The sequence below is a fragment of the Chinchilla lanigera genome, unplaced genomic scaffold (assembly GCF_000276665.1).
Source record: "Chinchilla lanigera isolate Chin_1 unplaced genomic scaffold, ChiLan1.0 scaffold00030, whole genome shotgun sequence".
NCBI lineage: Eukaryota > Metazoa > Chordata > Mammalia > Rodentia > Chinchillidae > Chinchilla > Chinchilla lanigera.
In genome coordinates, this window is record NW_004955431.1 from 5,384,988 (window position 1) to 5,398,714 (window position 13,727).

Here is a 13,727-nt window from a genome sequence, read left to right on the forward strand (position 1 = left end):
GCCTGTAATCCCAGCACTCAGGAGGCTGAGGCAGGAGGATTGCTGAGTAGCTACAAAGAAGACAAAAAACAAAACAAAACAAAACAAAACCCAAAAAAGAATAGGCTGAATTACATAGTGAAGTAGTCATTCTCTATCTCTCTGTCTCTTTCATATGTCATATATATATAAATTCTGTAATAAAGCTGTAATGGATTACTTGTCTCAGACAAAAGATCAAGACATAATTCATTTATGATGAAAATGAATACAACAAGCTCCGACTAAACCTGAAATTATGATGTTCTGCTATGGTGCATCCACCCATAAACACAGACACACACAGTCAGATGAAGTTTTGTACGTCTATCACAACATACGTGTCCTCCTCGTCCAGCCGAGGTTCAAGTCTCTCAGGATCCAAAACGATAGAATCCTGATCTCCGTCGACACGGTCTGATGCTTCTGTTTCTTCGGACAAAGGGCCTTTTAAGAATCCTCCTGAGCCTCCAGCAGGACAGTAACAGAAAATATTATTTATTTAGGTGCGGGGAGCTGAACCCAGTGCCTCACTGATGCTAGACAAGCACTCTGCCCCTGAACTACATCTCCCACTCCTTTTTACTTATTTTTTAAATTTTGGGATAGGGTCTTGCTAAGTCACTAAGTTGCCCAGACTGTGTCTGAACTTGCAGTTCTCCTGCCTCACTGTTGTGATTACAGGTGTGCACCACTGTGCCTGGCTCTACTTATTTATTTTTGAGAATGTCTCTGTGTTGCCCAGGCTGGTCTCCAACTCCTAGGTTCAAGCAATCCCCCTCACAGCTCACCCTCCAGAGTGCTAGGACTCCAGGTTTCTGCCATAGCACCCAGCTAAATATGCCAGTGAAAACAGAATTAATCCAGCATTAACCCCGAAAACAGGCCCAGGAAGCATCAGCAAGTGGATTAAATTTTAAAAAATACTTCCTCCAAGAGAAAAAATACTCAGAAAATTACACTAAAAATTTTCAAGTACAAGAACTTATATTAAAGCACCAGGCATTATGGCCCATGCCTGTAACCCAGCACACTGGAGGCTGAGGCAGGAGGACTGCCAGGAGCTCAAGGCCACCCTGGGATACATAATGACTTAAAGGCCAGTCTGAACCACACAGCAAGACCCTGTCTCAAAACGAAAAACAACAACAATAAAAAAGAACCTCTATTAAAGCATTAAAAGTTATCTCTGATAGTTGGGTTATAGTTAATATTTCTCCTTTGAGCTTTCCTGTCTTTAGTTTTTATAAAAGAGAGGAAGAAAAGGAATTAAAGGAAGATCACATGTATGGATTTTATTTTTATTTATTTTTACAGTGCTAGAGATTTAAGCTAGAGCCACGAGCATGCTGGGCAAGTGCTCTACCACTGAGCCAAACCCCATTTTTTTTTTTAACAACTTTCTAGATAGTAATCACATTTAGAAGTTTTGCTTGTAGGGGCTGAGGATCTGGCTCAGCGGTAGAGCTCTTTCCTTGCATGCACAAGGGTTTGATCTTGTGGGTTTGATCTCCAGCACCACATACACAATTTTACTTGTAAAATAAACATGGACCTGGGTTGTGGTGGCATATATCTATAATTTCAAACTCAGGGAGTCGGGTGTGGTGGCACACACCTGCAATTCCAGCACTTGGGAGGCTAAGGCAGGAGGATTGTTGCGAGTTCGAGGCCAGCCTGGGCTACCAAGTGAGTTCAAGGTAAGCCTGAACTGCATAGCAAGACCCTGTCTCAAAAAGACCAAAAAAAAAAAAAAAATTAAAAAAAAAACCTCACAAAAATGAGAGCTAAATGTTTATAGAAATCATTTCATAATAGAGAAATGATATATTTTTTAGACAGTGAATTTCCTAAAATACCAAAGACTTAATTTTACAAACCAGGCAAGGCAGTGCATGCCTGTAGTTCCAGCACTGAGGAGGCTGAGGCAGGAGGATAGAGTTTGAGGCCTGCCTGTACTACACAGTGCATTACAGGCCTGCCTGGACTTCACTGTGAGAACCTATCTCTTCACCACCACCACAACAAACAATTTACAGCCAAAAAACAGAAAAACTCAAAAGATTCTACAGCCATTAGCTTTACGTAGTATCTTTCTTCTAGCCATCCACCTCTCCTGAAGGTCCCCAGAAAATTCTGTGCACAGCTCTGCTAGAGGGCACAGACCAAAGGCACCAAGATTGTGTGTTGATCTCCCAGATAATGAACTTCATTCTTCAGAGAAGGAAGGATGTTCTAGTCCTTCTTCATAGTGGGGATTCAAACAGGGCCTTTGCACTAAGCTACACCACAAGCTTTTCTATTTGCTATTTTGAGACTAAGTAAATCACTGAGTAACCTAGGCTGGGCTCAAACTTGTGATCCTCCTGCCCCAGCCTCCCAAAATGCTGGGATTGCAGGCATGAGGCACTGTGTCTGGTTTTTCTTTTCTTTTATTAAAGGCCCAGGGCCTTTGACATGCTAGGGAAATGTTCTACCACTGAACCAGATTTGTAGCCTTCTTGTTTGATCTCAAACTATGTACACAAATACAATTAAATGTATTACAATAAATATAGTTAAGATTTGTCATACCAACATGAGCCCTATTTGATGTAATTAGTCTTAGATTCAACCTAGCAAAATGGCTTAGTAATGGAATTTTCAAAATTACATACACATATAGGCGTATACCACCACACCTGGCTAACACGTACATTTCTTTTTCTGTTTTTTGAAATAAAGTTTCGCTCTGTAGCCCAGACTGGCCTCAAATTCAGTGATCCTCCTGCCTCAGCCTCCCCAGTGCTGCGATGACAGGCATGTGCCACCACACCCCGCTGCCCACATGCATGTTCTTAAATGTAACCCTTGGACCCAGATTCCTAAGAAGAGTATTACAAAAGGTTATTTTGTGCGGTGTTATTTTGTGAGTGGTTGCACCACCCTCGGTGTACAGGTGGGCTGGAGTCCATTTATGTTGGCAGTGCTGTGACTAGACACATTCTCCACCTCCACCAGTCCTGCCACCCAGTTTTTCCCCTCTTCTCCTGAAACCATGGAGATGGGTTCTCCCGAGGCCCAGTCCGAAGCCTTCTAAGGTAGGGCTCCAGCACCTCTGTTATTTTCCATGGCTCCGGGCAGAGTAAGAGCCACCGCACCCCGGCACCAGGGGAGGATGCAGCCGGCTTGGACAGACCCCAGGGAGACCCTTCGGGAGAGCCTGTATGCCCCATCTGCCAGCATTTGTTCTGCTGAGGGTGTATTACCTGGCTGCCAAGCAAGGAAGATGCACAGGACCAAGACTAGAAGGAAGATGAATGGGAAGAGGAAGAGGAGAACTTGGAGGGAATGGAGGACACCACCCTGGTGGATGGGACAACTCCATTCAAGAGGTTTTGTGTTTGTGGAACCCTGACAAGGTCCTGCTCCAGAACCAAGAGGATCATGAACCCTGGGTTGGTAAGGATATAGAGGACTGGGACAATGTAGATTATGGATGGGTCCATGAGGAAGATCAGAACTCTTACCTAGAAGATATATATGATTTAGAATTTTCTAAAGAAAACTCACACTAGTTAATATTACAAGGAATTATTTTGAAATCATGGTCAACATTAACCATGGCATGGCTGCAGCTGCAGTAAATTTGCTCTTGCCAGCAAGTGATTCACACAAGATTTTTTTTATCTACTTTGTGATCTAGCTTTTTTAGTTTTAGGGGCACTGAGGAAGGAAGCTGTTCCTCGTAGACCTAAGGAACAGGTCCATGATTTTCAAGAATATAAGAGAGGCATTTTTTTTCATACCCTCACAAGTGAAATCAATCGTGTATGCAGATGGTGCAATTTATAAAATCATATTTACTATTGTAATGTTTAAAAGAAAAAAAGCTTAACTTTCACAATACAGGAAATAAAGTTGGAAAGAATTTGAAAAAAAGAGATCCTAGAGTTGTCACTAAAGCAATGATTTACATGACAAAAAGGCTATTCTTAGGTTGGGGATGTAGTGCATTGGTAGAGCACTTGCCTAGCATGCACAAGGCCCTAGGTTCAATCCCCAGCAGCCCCTACTGTTGGGGGCTTTTAGCCAGATTTATGCTGAGAATCAAGAGCAAAGACCCCAGCAGAGTGATTTAAAATGTTTTGAGTTTAGCAAGAAAACATACTCCAATAAAGTTGTGGCCTGCCAAGATGGAACAGAGGAGAAATTGGTCTCTGAAAAGACTCCCAAGAAAAAGCCAAGTCTTTCAGAAGAGGACAACAGAAAAGATGGCCTGAGGGCCTCACAAGAACCAGAAGGACTCTACCCTTTGCAGCCTCAAAATTGCAAAAGCGAAAGACTTTGCTTTGAGAAGAGAGTGCCAGAGCACCATGTTCCAGAATGGCAGTGGCCTAGGGAAGTTGTTCCTCAGGATTTGGTTCAGAGGCACTCAACCCCAACAGCCAAAAGAAGAGGAACCCTGGCTACTGCTCCAGCTGTTGCAGACCTCAGTATCAATAACATGGTACTGATTTTAGGTGTAAGCAGAATGCAAGAGCTGTAGGGTCAGGAAGGCTTCCACTCAGATTTCAGAAGAAGGCCTGGGAGGCCAGGTGGTGTACCCCTGAGAGGGCAGTGTGTAAAGCTGTGAGTATGAAGCCAAAGTTGCAGTGGAGACCCCAGAAGTTGGGAGAAGCCACGAATATGGATCATCTGAGGAAAACTGCAAGCAGGGAGCAGAGTTGGCCTCAGAGGTAAGCCATGGGAGCTATAACCACTGGCAGTGCCACAGGGGTAAAGCCACCCAAGCCCTTTGGAGTTCACATCTTACTACAGATTGGCTCAGACGCTGGACATGGAACTATGGGATTTAACCTCTGCTCTGCTGGATTTTGGTCTTCCTTTGTTCCCATTGCTTTCTGTGCCCCTCTTTGTAACTTTTAGAATGGAAATGTCTATCTTGTGCCACTGAATATTGGAAGTGTTTAACCTTCTTTTCATTTGTACAGGGGCTTGCAGCTAAGATTCTGCCTTACAACTCAGAGGAGAGGTTGAATTTGGACTTTTCAGAAATGCTGATACTGTTACAACATGGCAACGCTTAGAGATGGACTAAATGCCTTTTGAATAAAGGGATGTATGTGAGTCTTTGGGGGTAAAGGGCAGAATGTTATGCTTTGTATCTAGATGTCCCCACAAAGCCTCATACAGTCAGGTGGGACTTTTTAGAGGTGGCTGGATCTAGGGTGTGTGATGCTGGGACTGATTTATAGTGCTACGCTAGAATCAAGGGTGTGAGTGCTATCTACCCTCAGGGTGGGTAGCCTGGCTAAGATATGAGGGACAGAAAGAAGGTTGTCACTTGTAACTTGATGTCTTCTGCCTGCCATGAACTGCTTCTCCTCTGCTCTCTGCCAAGCCACTCTGCCTTGGAGTCAGGCAACTATAAACTGAAACCTCTACAAACTCTAAGCTAAATAAACATTTCTTCCTTTAACTTCGGATGTCAGGTGTTTTGTCTCAGCAACAAATATATCTTACCACATTTTTAAAAAAGCATTTATATGGTTATCATAGTCAAAAATTACCTGGTCTATATATTGTATATGTTTGAAATGCCAGGCTGAGATCTGCGTTCTTAAGGATGTTCAGCAGCGTGTCAGGAGTCTCTCTGAGCCACTGCTTCCGGGTGTTATTTTCACTGTACGTTATTACAGAACCACCTAGTTGTGAAAAAGTAACAATTAGTGCTAAATAAGAAAGAGTTTGGGCATCTGTCTTCTGGATTATATTCCAAAGTTAAATATATTTGACTCTCAACTAATATCTGTTTTACTCACTTATATGAGCAGCTCTCTGATGTATAGCATCAAACATCCGTCAGAGTGACATAAAATCTTAACACAGGAGTAACCATTACAAAATATTGTATAAAAAAGAATAGCATTCATTCTGGTTATAGCTGGCTCTCTGTATCCATGGGCTTTATATCATTGGATCAATAATTTTTTAAAAAAATTAAGTCTACTAACGTCATATAGTAGGACAGCTCCTTACACAGTATTTACATTGTATTAGATACTGTATTCTAAGTCATCTAGAAACTATTTAACATATTTAGGAGGAAACCCTTGGGTTATATGCAAATATTATGCCATTTTACATAACCATCTTGAGCATGCATGGATCTGGAACCAGTCACCCTCAGAAACTGCAGGACACTAACCTCTATCATCCTCTGTTGTCAAACTAGAGGTAAGGATGGATGCATTCTCCAAAGCTGAGAGAACTGTACTGGGTTCCTTTCTCTCCCACTGTCGTCTATGAGGACTTGGTGAACTGGCTTTTCTGGGATGGGCTGACTGATTACCTGACTCTAAAATGTGAAAAAAGAATGCCAAAGAGTACTATTTCACCCATTCACCTACATGCAAGTAAGTACTAGAACAATACAGAATATTTCTTTTCCCTTTCAAACTCACATCTAGCAGCAGTACTTTTTGAGCCTAAGGAATAAAGGAAATGAAAATAAAAATCCAGAATGAAATTATCCAAAATGATAAATCAATCTAAAGTGAAACATTAAAGGGACTGAATTTTTTAAAAATGTGCAGCATTACATAGTACACGCTGTGTAAGAATGAAGCCCCAAGAGAACTTACAGACCCAGGGTTTGGTATGCTTTGTATGGTAGAAGCAAGCAAATACTTTTCCTAAAGGCTCTGACTGACAAATACTGTTAGACCTTTTTGGCAGTGCTGGGGTTTGAACCCAGAACCTTATATAACACAGTGTTGAATACATGCTCCACCATGGAGCTACACTCTCAGCCCTAATCTTTTTCTTTTTAAGTGAGGAAATAAACTATACCTGTAATGTTAAACAAATTACTGGATGAACAAATACCTGGCTATACTTGCTAGTGGTACATAAGACCTAGCAATGTGAAAATTGTTACTCCTCTTATATTCCCCAACTTTCCACATAAGCAATGATTACAATCTGATCACTCACCTTTTTTTCCTCCAGCGACTCTCCTCAAAGCATTTTCAGCTGAATTTGTATGAGGGGCTTCAAAATTAGTATGACTGTACTTCCTACCTGGTTTCTCCTGTTGCTTTAAAAAAGATATTCAAGTATTGATTAAATAATACTTGAATTGCTCCAAAAGAGTAAACAAATAAGCAAAGGTAGCTATTCTAATTATAAATAAAAACTAATAAATAAAAAATAAATAGTCATGGAATCCCAAATACATGTACATGAGTAGTCACATACACATCATGTGTACATTAGCCACGTACCTATACCCGTGTATATGTACTACACGAATATTCATATACACTAATAGCCATTGATTATCAATTGTTACACAGATGAAGAAGATGTATAAAGATGACAGATACTTGACAGGTTTGAGGAAAAGAAGAATGAAAAATTTCAATATGATTTGTTGTACTAGGCCTGATGTAGTATCAAAATGAGACACTCTATGAAGGTGCTACCGTTGGCACTCAGTAAACAATACCCTGAATCATGGCAGTTTGGTGGGCTGAACTCTGGACGCCCTCAGCACCTACCATTCTTAAAACACACCAAGTACATAGTTCATACATATATACACATGATTTATAATTGTATAACTGATAACTAGATAATGTATGTTGATTACTACTTTTTTGTGGTTCTGGGGATCAAACCCAGGGCCTTGTACATGCTAGGCAAGTACTCTACAAGTGAGCTACAATCCCAACCCCCTTCTAAATTTAATTTTAAAGCACTTACCACTGTATTTGAGTCACTGCCCAAAGCTGTCCTGATTCTGCTGGGGTCTATGTAAAAAGAGAAAGGAGGAAGAGAAAGCACAGGAAAGTTAACCTTAATAAGTTTCTTACCCGAAAGCTTGAGAGACAGGTGAGGGTTTTAAAGTCAAATAGCCAAAGGATTGGCCTTAATAAGGTTATCAAGTTTTGGGCTTTTTGGGGGGGTTTTTGGTACAGGAATTGAACTCAGGACCTTGTGCTTGCCAGGCAGGCGCTTGTGCTGCTGAGCTATATCCCTGGCTAGGTTACCAAGTTTTAATTGCCTTGTAGTAATATACTTGTTGAAAGATGCTATTTCTGCTGTTTTATCCTAATGTTAAATATGATGTGGAAGAGACACGGCAATTCAGTTCAGCCAACAACTTTAGATCAGAGGTAATATGTTCTGGGCCAAGAATACAGCTCAGTGGCACAAGTGCCTGCCCGGCAAGCGCAAGGTCCTGAGCTCGATTCCCAGTACAAAAAAAAAGAGGTAATATGCTCTGCACATGTGAAGGTCATCATCCCTCCCAGGGCCTGCTAGTCAGTATGTGGAGTCTCTTTTCCTGACCACTGCCATGGCAGAGAGAGCAGGTGTCCTAGCCAGGAAATGAGCTTATTCACTCACAAGAGAAGAGGCGGGAGTAGGGGAAGAACTCTGGCAACCAGACCTTCTGGCAGGAAGGGCTCTTTGCCTCGTTCTCCTCTGGAAGAGCCCTGAAGTTCAGGTGCCTCGCTCACTGAATTATTTTATTTTATTTTATTTATTTTACAGGATCTCACTCTGTAGTTCAGGCTGGCCATGAACTCACTAAGTAGCCCAGGCTGGCCTCAAACTCATGGTGATCCTCCTGCCTTAGCCTCCCAACTGCTAGGCTCGCAGGGGTGCGCCAGCATGCCTGGCCTTCTTCGACATTTTAAAAATGATTACTGAGCATCTCTGACGACAGGTACTATGAGTGCAGAGGTGGACATGTCCCACGCAGTCACTGCCCTGGCATTCTACTTCACTGTTCTGGTCTCACTGTGTACAGACTAAGTGGAGATGCCACCAGCCACGTGGCCACAATAGGGTACCATTTCTCTGACTCCTTTATTCTTCTCTGACTAGAAATTGTAAAACCACACTTTTCCAACCTATCTTGACCCTTTTCTTAGTCTGTTTTGTCATCACCCTTGAATATGACCAAAAGCTACACAGTAGTACCAAAAGTCACATTAATTCCAAAGCAAACTGCTAAAACAAAGGTAACTGCAACCTCTTAAGGCATGGTGAAAAGGCTGAACTTTAAGACAGAAGGGTCCGCCTCTGTGATATTATGATGTATCACAATGCACGTGTTTTGGGTTTTGTCCATAGTTCCTGGCTTATCAGTGCCAGAGCCTCTGTCATTCCTAAAGGACTAGAACAGCAAGTACATCTGTGCTGAAGTATTCAGTCTCCTGTCCTTAGTTCCTGAAGCAGCTTTAGAACGATGGAGGTGAAAGATGGTAAGGCTGCTTTAGGCTTCAACAGCGGAATCTCCCCCTCTGGCCTCCTCCTGCCCACTTTAACCTCTGCTTTTTCTCCCCAAGCTCAGCCACAGAGACTAAATTTCTCTTCCCCAAAGTGGGTCACAGAAACTAGAAACACACTCTAATCCTTCCCCACCTTTCTGTCTTGGCCATAAAGCAACTCTGCCCTTCCTTGTGTTACAGTAGATGATAATATACCCATCTCCCCGAGGGTCCCGTCCCACACAGAGCTGAACAGACAGGCCTGGCTGTGTGGCTGGTTCAGTCCGTTAGTGGTAGGTCATACCCGCCGTGCCCAGTCCCACTTCAACACAGCGGTCCACGCTTCAGTCATGCCTGGGCAACAATGTCTATAGAAAAACGCAACAGCACACGGCTGGACGAGTTCCTGGGCAGCCAAACACTTGGAGGCTCACAGGCGGTGGACAAGAACTCTTGCATGTGCCGGATGTGGCGCACTGCAACTCCGTAGGGGCAGAAGCTTCCACACTCAATGCCCTTCCAGACGTTGCCCTGTTTATTTTTCTATCTTGCTGTTTACCTGCATTCTTTAAAATAGCTTTGTGGGGCTCAGTGGCACATACCTGTAATCTCAGGTACTCAGGGGGCTGAGGCAGGAGGAACTCAAGCTTGAGGCCAGCCTGGGAAACTCAGCAAGACCTTGTCTTCAAATAAAAAATAAAAAGGGGCTGGGCTTTAATCTCAGCACTCTCTCTCTCTCTCTCTTTTTTTTTTTGTACCAGGAATTGAACTCAGGACCTCGCACTTGCCAAGCAAGGCGCTGTACCACTGAGCTATATCCCCGGCTCCCTAGCACTCTTGAAGGAAGCCTCAGGAAAGTTCAAATCAATCTCCAGCAACTCAGTCACTGAGCAAGACTCTGTCTCAAAAATCTTAAAAAGGGATGTGGCTTAGCACAAAGACCTGGGTCTCAATCCCCAGAACCACAGAAAGAGTAAACAAACACGAAATAAATAAATAAATAAACAAACTAAAAAAAAGGGGTGGGGGTACAGCACGGTGGTACAGCACCTTTGGGTTTGATCCTCAGCACTGTAAAAAAAAAAAAAGCAGCCTTTATAATACTGGTAAACCTAAGTGTCTCCCTGAGTTCTATGGGACACTCTAGCAAGTTCATCAAGCCTAAAGGAGGGGCTACAGGAATCCCAATTTTTAGCCAATTGGTGAGAAGTCCCAGAGGCCTAGACTCACTGCTAGTGTCTGATGGGAGGGTGTTCTTGGGCTCTGAGCCTCAACCTGTGGGCCCTGGGAGGTAGAAAGCGTCAGACTGGACCTGGACTGGCGCACAGGCAGGGCAGGGCTCTGCAGAATGACAGCCTGTTTGCTGGTGGGAGAAATCCACACCATGCACTTAGGAAGACAGAAGGGCTCTGAGTTGTGTCAGAATTACAGTCAGAGAAACCAAGGTGGATTTTTCTCAGTAACCTTAGAAACTCCCTTCAAAACAACATTTTAAAAGTTAACTTTCAGCAAACAAAGCAGTTTTTTAAATGTTTCTTCTGCCTGGTGTGGTGGCACACGCCTGTAATCCCAGCACTCGGGAGGCTGAGGCAGGAGGATCATTGCGAGTTCGAGACCAGCCTAGGCTACAAAGTGAGCTCAAGGTCAGCCTGAAACTGCATCGCGAGATGCTGTCTCACAAAGACAGAGAAAAAGATAAAGATCTCTATGGGGGTGGGCAACATGTCCCCCTAGTGGTGAGCTATATTTCTTCACTCTTCTTAGTCTGCTCCTTTCCACCACCTGTTAGCTTTTTTCAGAAGTCATTGATCATAAATGCAAACATTGTTTTGAAAAAATTCAGACATGACAAGCTTCAAGTGGAGAATAAATTAAATTTGATACTTGCTCAGGACAGCCTATTGATACAGGAAAATCTTAGGCAGCTATTCTGTTGATGGTTCCTCTTTTGTTTTTCTTGGTGCTGGAGACTGAACCCAAGGCTTCACACATGCTAGGCCAGCACTCTAGCTCTAAGCTAGTTTTTCTAACTTTTGAAAAGGCTCTGGCCTTTATTTGTTTTTTTTTTTTTTTTTTGACACATTTTATTATTTTAGAGCAGGTATGTTTTTGTTTTGTTTTGTTTTTTGTCTTTTTGAGACAGGGTCACACTGTGCAGTTCAGGCTGGCCCTGAGCTCACTTTGTAGCCCAGGCTGGTCTCAAACTCAAAATGATCCTCCTGCCCCAGCCTCCTGAGTTCTGGGATTACAGATGTGCGCCACCAGGCTGGGCTGTTTCGTTTTGTTTTGTTTTGTTTTGAGACAAGGTCTCTATGTAGTTCAGGGTGGCCTTAAACTCACTCTGAAGCCCAGTTTGGCCTTGAACCCCTAGCCATCCTCCTGCCTCAGCCTTCTGAGTGCTGGGATTACAGGCATGCATCGTCACACCTGGTCCTGGAGCAGTTTTAGGTTCACAGCAAAACTGAGTAAAAAGTACATGTACATACCCTGTCCTCACACATGCATGACCTCCTTCACTACCAACATCCCACACCACTTACAACCGATGAACCTACACTAACACACCACTGCCAGCCAATAAGCCACAGTCTATTGAGAGGCTCTGCTTCAGAAAAGTCTGCTTACAGGACTGTTCTCTTGACACTTGGGGGTGCGTTTTCCTGTAAGACTAGTGTTATGTTTTCGTGGTTAGATTCCTAGGCCCTCTCCACAGAAGCCTTCCTGACCATTAAGCCATAATAAATAAGGTGCTAATTATGGGGCAGACAACAGCCTTTCTCGCACCAAATTATCCAAACTAGCATGTTTTTTCTGATCCCTGGAAAACTATTGTGTAAGAGTCAGTAGAAAACTAGGTCTGATATAATAAAAAAGAAAATTTTGACTTGAGGAATATCTCAGCTAATTACTTTCAACAGTTTAAAATTTATGTCTTTCTTTTCTTTTTTTTAAAACTGTATTTTAAAAAGAACACTTTAAAAACAACCTTTCCAACGTTCTTACCCGTTTTCCTTGGTGTACTACACTTGTGTGTTTTCGTTTCATCTAATACCTGTTCTCCATATTCTGTGATAACCTGAAAGTTAAAATTGAAAATTTAAAGGTGTGAAAGATACTTTCTTTAGGACACTGCCGTAATGTTATTAAACACCAACACTCTTCAGCTGAATAATAAAAATGGCATTGGAAAGTACACATAACTCAGGTGGAGCATCACTCAGGAACTCTGATTACTGTGCTTAAGGCCCTGGGTTTAACCCCCAGCATAAAAAACAATTAAAAGTTTTTAAAAAATAAAAGTTCATATAATTTTTTCTTTTTTAATTATTACTACATAGTCCAGGGTGGCCTCAAACTCATGGCGATCCTTCTGCTTCCCCCTCCGTAGTGCTGGAATTACAGGTGTGAACCACTACACCTGGCCAAAAATACATATAATTTATACAGGGAGGCAAATGTAAATATTTGCATGTGTTAAGAAAAAGACCTGGAAGGATATGCAAACTGTAACTGCTATTATTCCTGGAGAACAGCATGGGCCGGGGGAGATTTTTATTTTTTAACACACTTCTGATTATTTGAATTAGGGCTGGGGATATAGCTCAGCGGCATAAGTGCCTGCCTGGCAAGCGCAAGGTCTGAGTTTGATTCCCGGTACCAAAAGAAAAGAAAAAAAGGCAAGGTCTAATTATGTGAATTTTCACAAGCATGTGTAACCCGTGAGTTGTGCTTAACAGATAACAAACCATTCCCCACCCCCTTGGAAGCTGGTTTCGCACCTCAGGGGGTAAGCACTTCTGGACCAGGGGAGCCAGACAGTGGCTGGAGAGCAGGGTGGTGGCCGAGGGGCGCTGCGAGGGCGTCCTCTTAAACATCTGCCTGACGAGGTCCTGAAGGTGCCAGGAATAACGAGGTGGCAGTGGGTGGATGGACCCTTGACATATTTTGAGGATAAGAGTTTTCCAACTATTTGCCTGAAACTGAAAAGTAAGAGTTGAACTTTAAAAGTAGACACAAGAAAAGGAAATGGAAATTAGGGAATACCATCTGAACTGAATTCATGTTCATATAAATTATTTTAACTTTATAAATAAACCCACTGTCTGGTTATTTTTTTTTTTCTAGAGGTATCCTCAACATACAGTTCTACAAACTAGGTTTGGTGGTACAAGCCTATAACCCCAGAACTCTGGGAAGCTGAAGGATTTCAAGTTCAAGCCCAGCCTGAGCCACTTAGGAATTCAGCAAGGCCCTGACTCAAAATAAAAAAATAAAAAGGGCCAGGGATGTAGCTCTGTGTGAAGGCCCTGGGTTCAATCTCCAGCACTGTGAAAGAAAGAAAGAGCTGGGCGTGGTGATGCACACTCGGGAGGCTGAGGCAGGAGGATTGTTGTGAGTTTGAGACCAGTCTGGGCTACAAAGTGAGCTCAAGGCCAACCTGAACTA

At 42.8% G+C, this 13,727-nt stretch overlaps 1 protein-coding gene across 7 annotated transcripts in view; it reads right to left on the bottom strand.

The window, feature by feature from the left end:
• Nek3 (NIMA-related kinase 3) overlaps nt 1–13,727 on the bottom strand; it is a gene marked incomplete in the record, with an annotated part of 29,215 nt that overhangs the window by 1,996 nt on the left and 13,492 nt on the right. For 3 of the 7 annotated variants that reach the window (XM_013515774.1, XM_013515779.1, XM_013515778.1), the window contains 8 exon segments: nt 360–489; nt 5,571–5,705; nt 6,209–6,358; nt 6,997–7,099; nt 7,768–7,814; nt 10,332–10,352; nt 12,285–12,357; nt 13,061–13,261. In XM_013515774.1, the coding sequence (XP_013371228.1) occupies nt 360–489; nt 5,571–5,705; nt 6,209–6,358; nt 6,997–7,099; nt 7,768–7,814; nt 10,332–10,352; nt 12,285–12,357; nt 13,061–13,261 (860 nt within the window). 7 annotated transcript variants of the gene reach the window in all.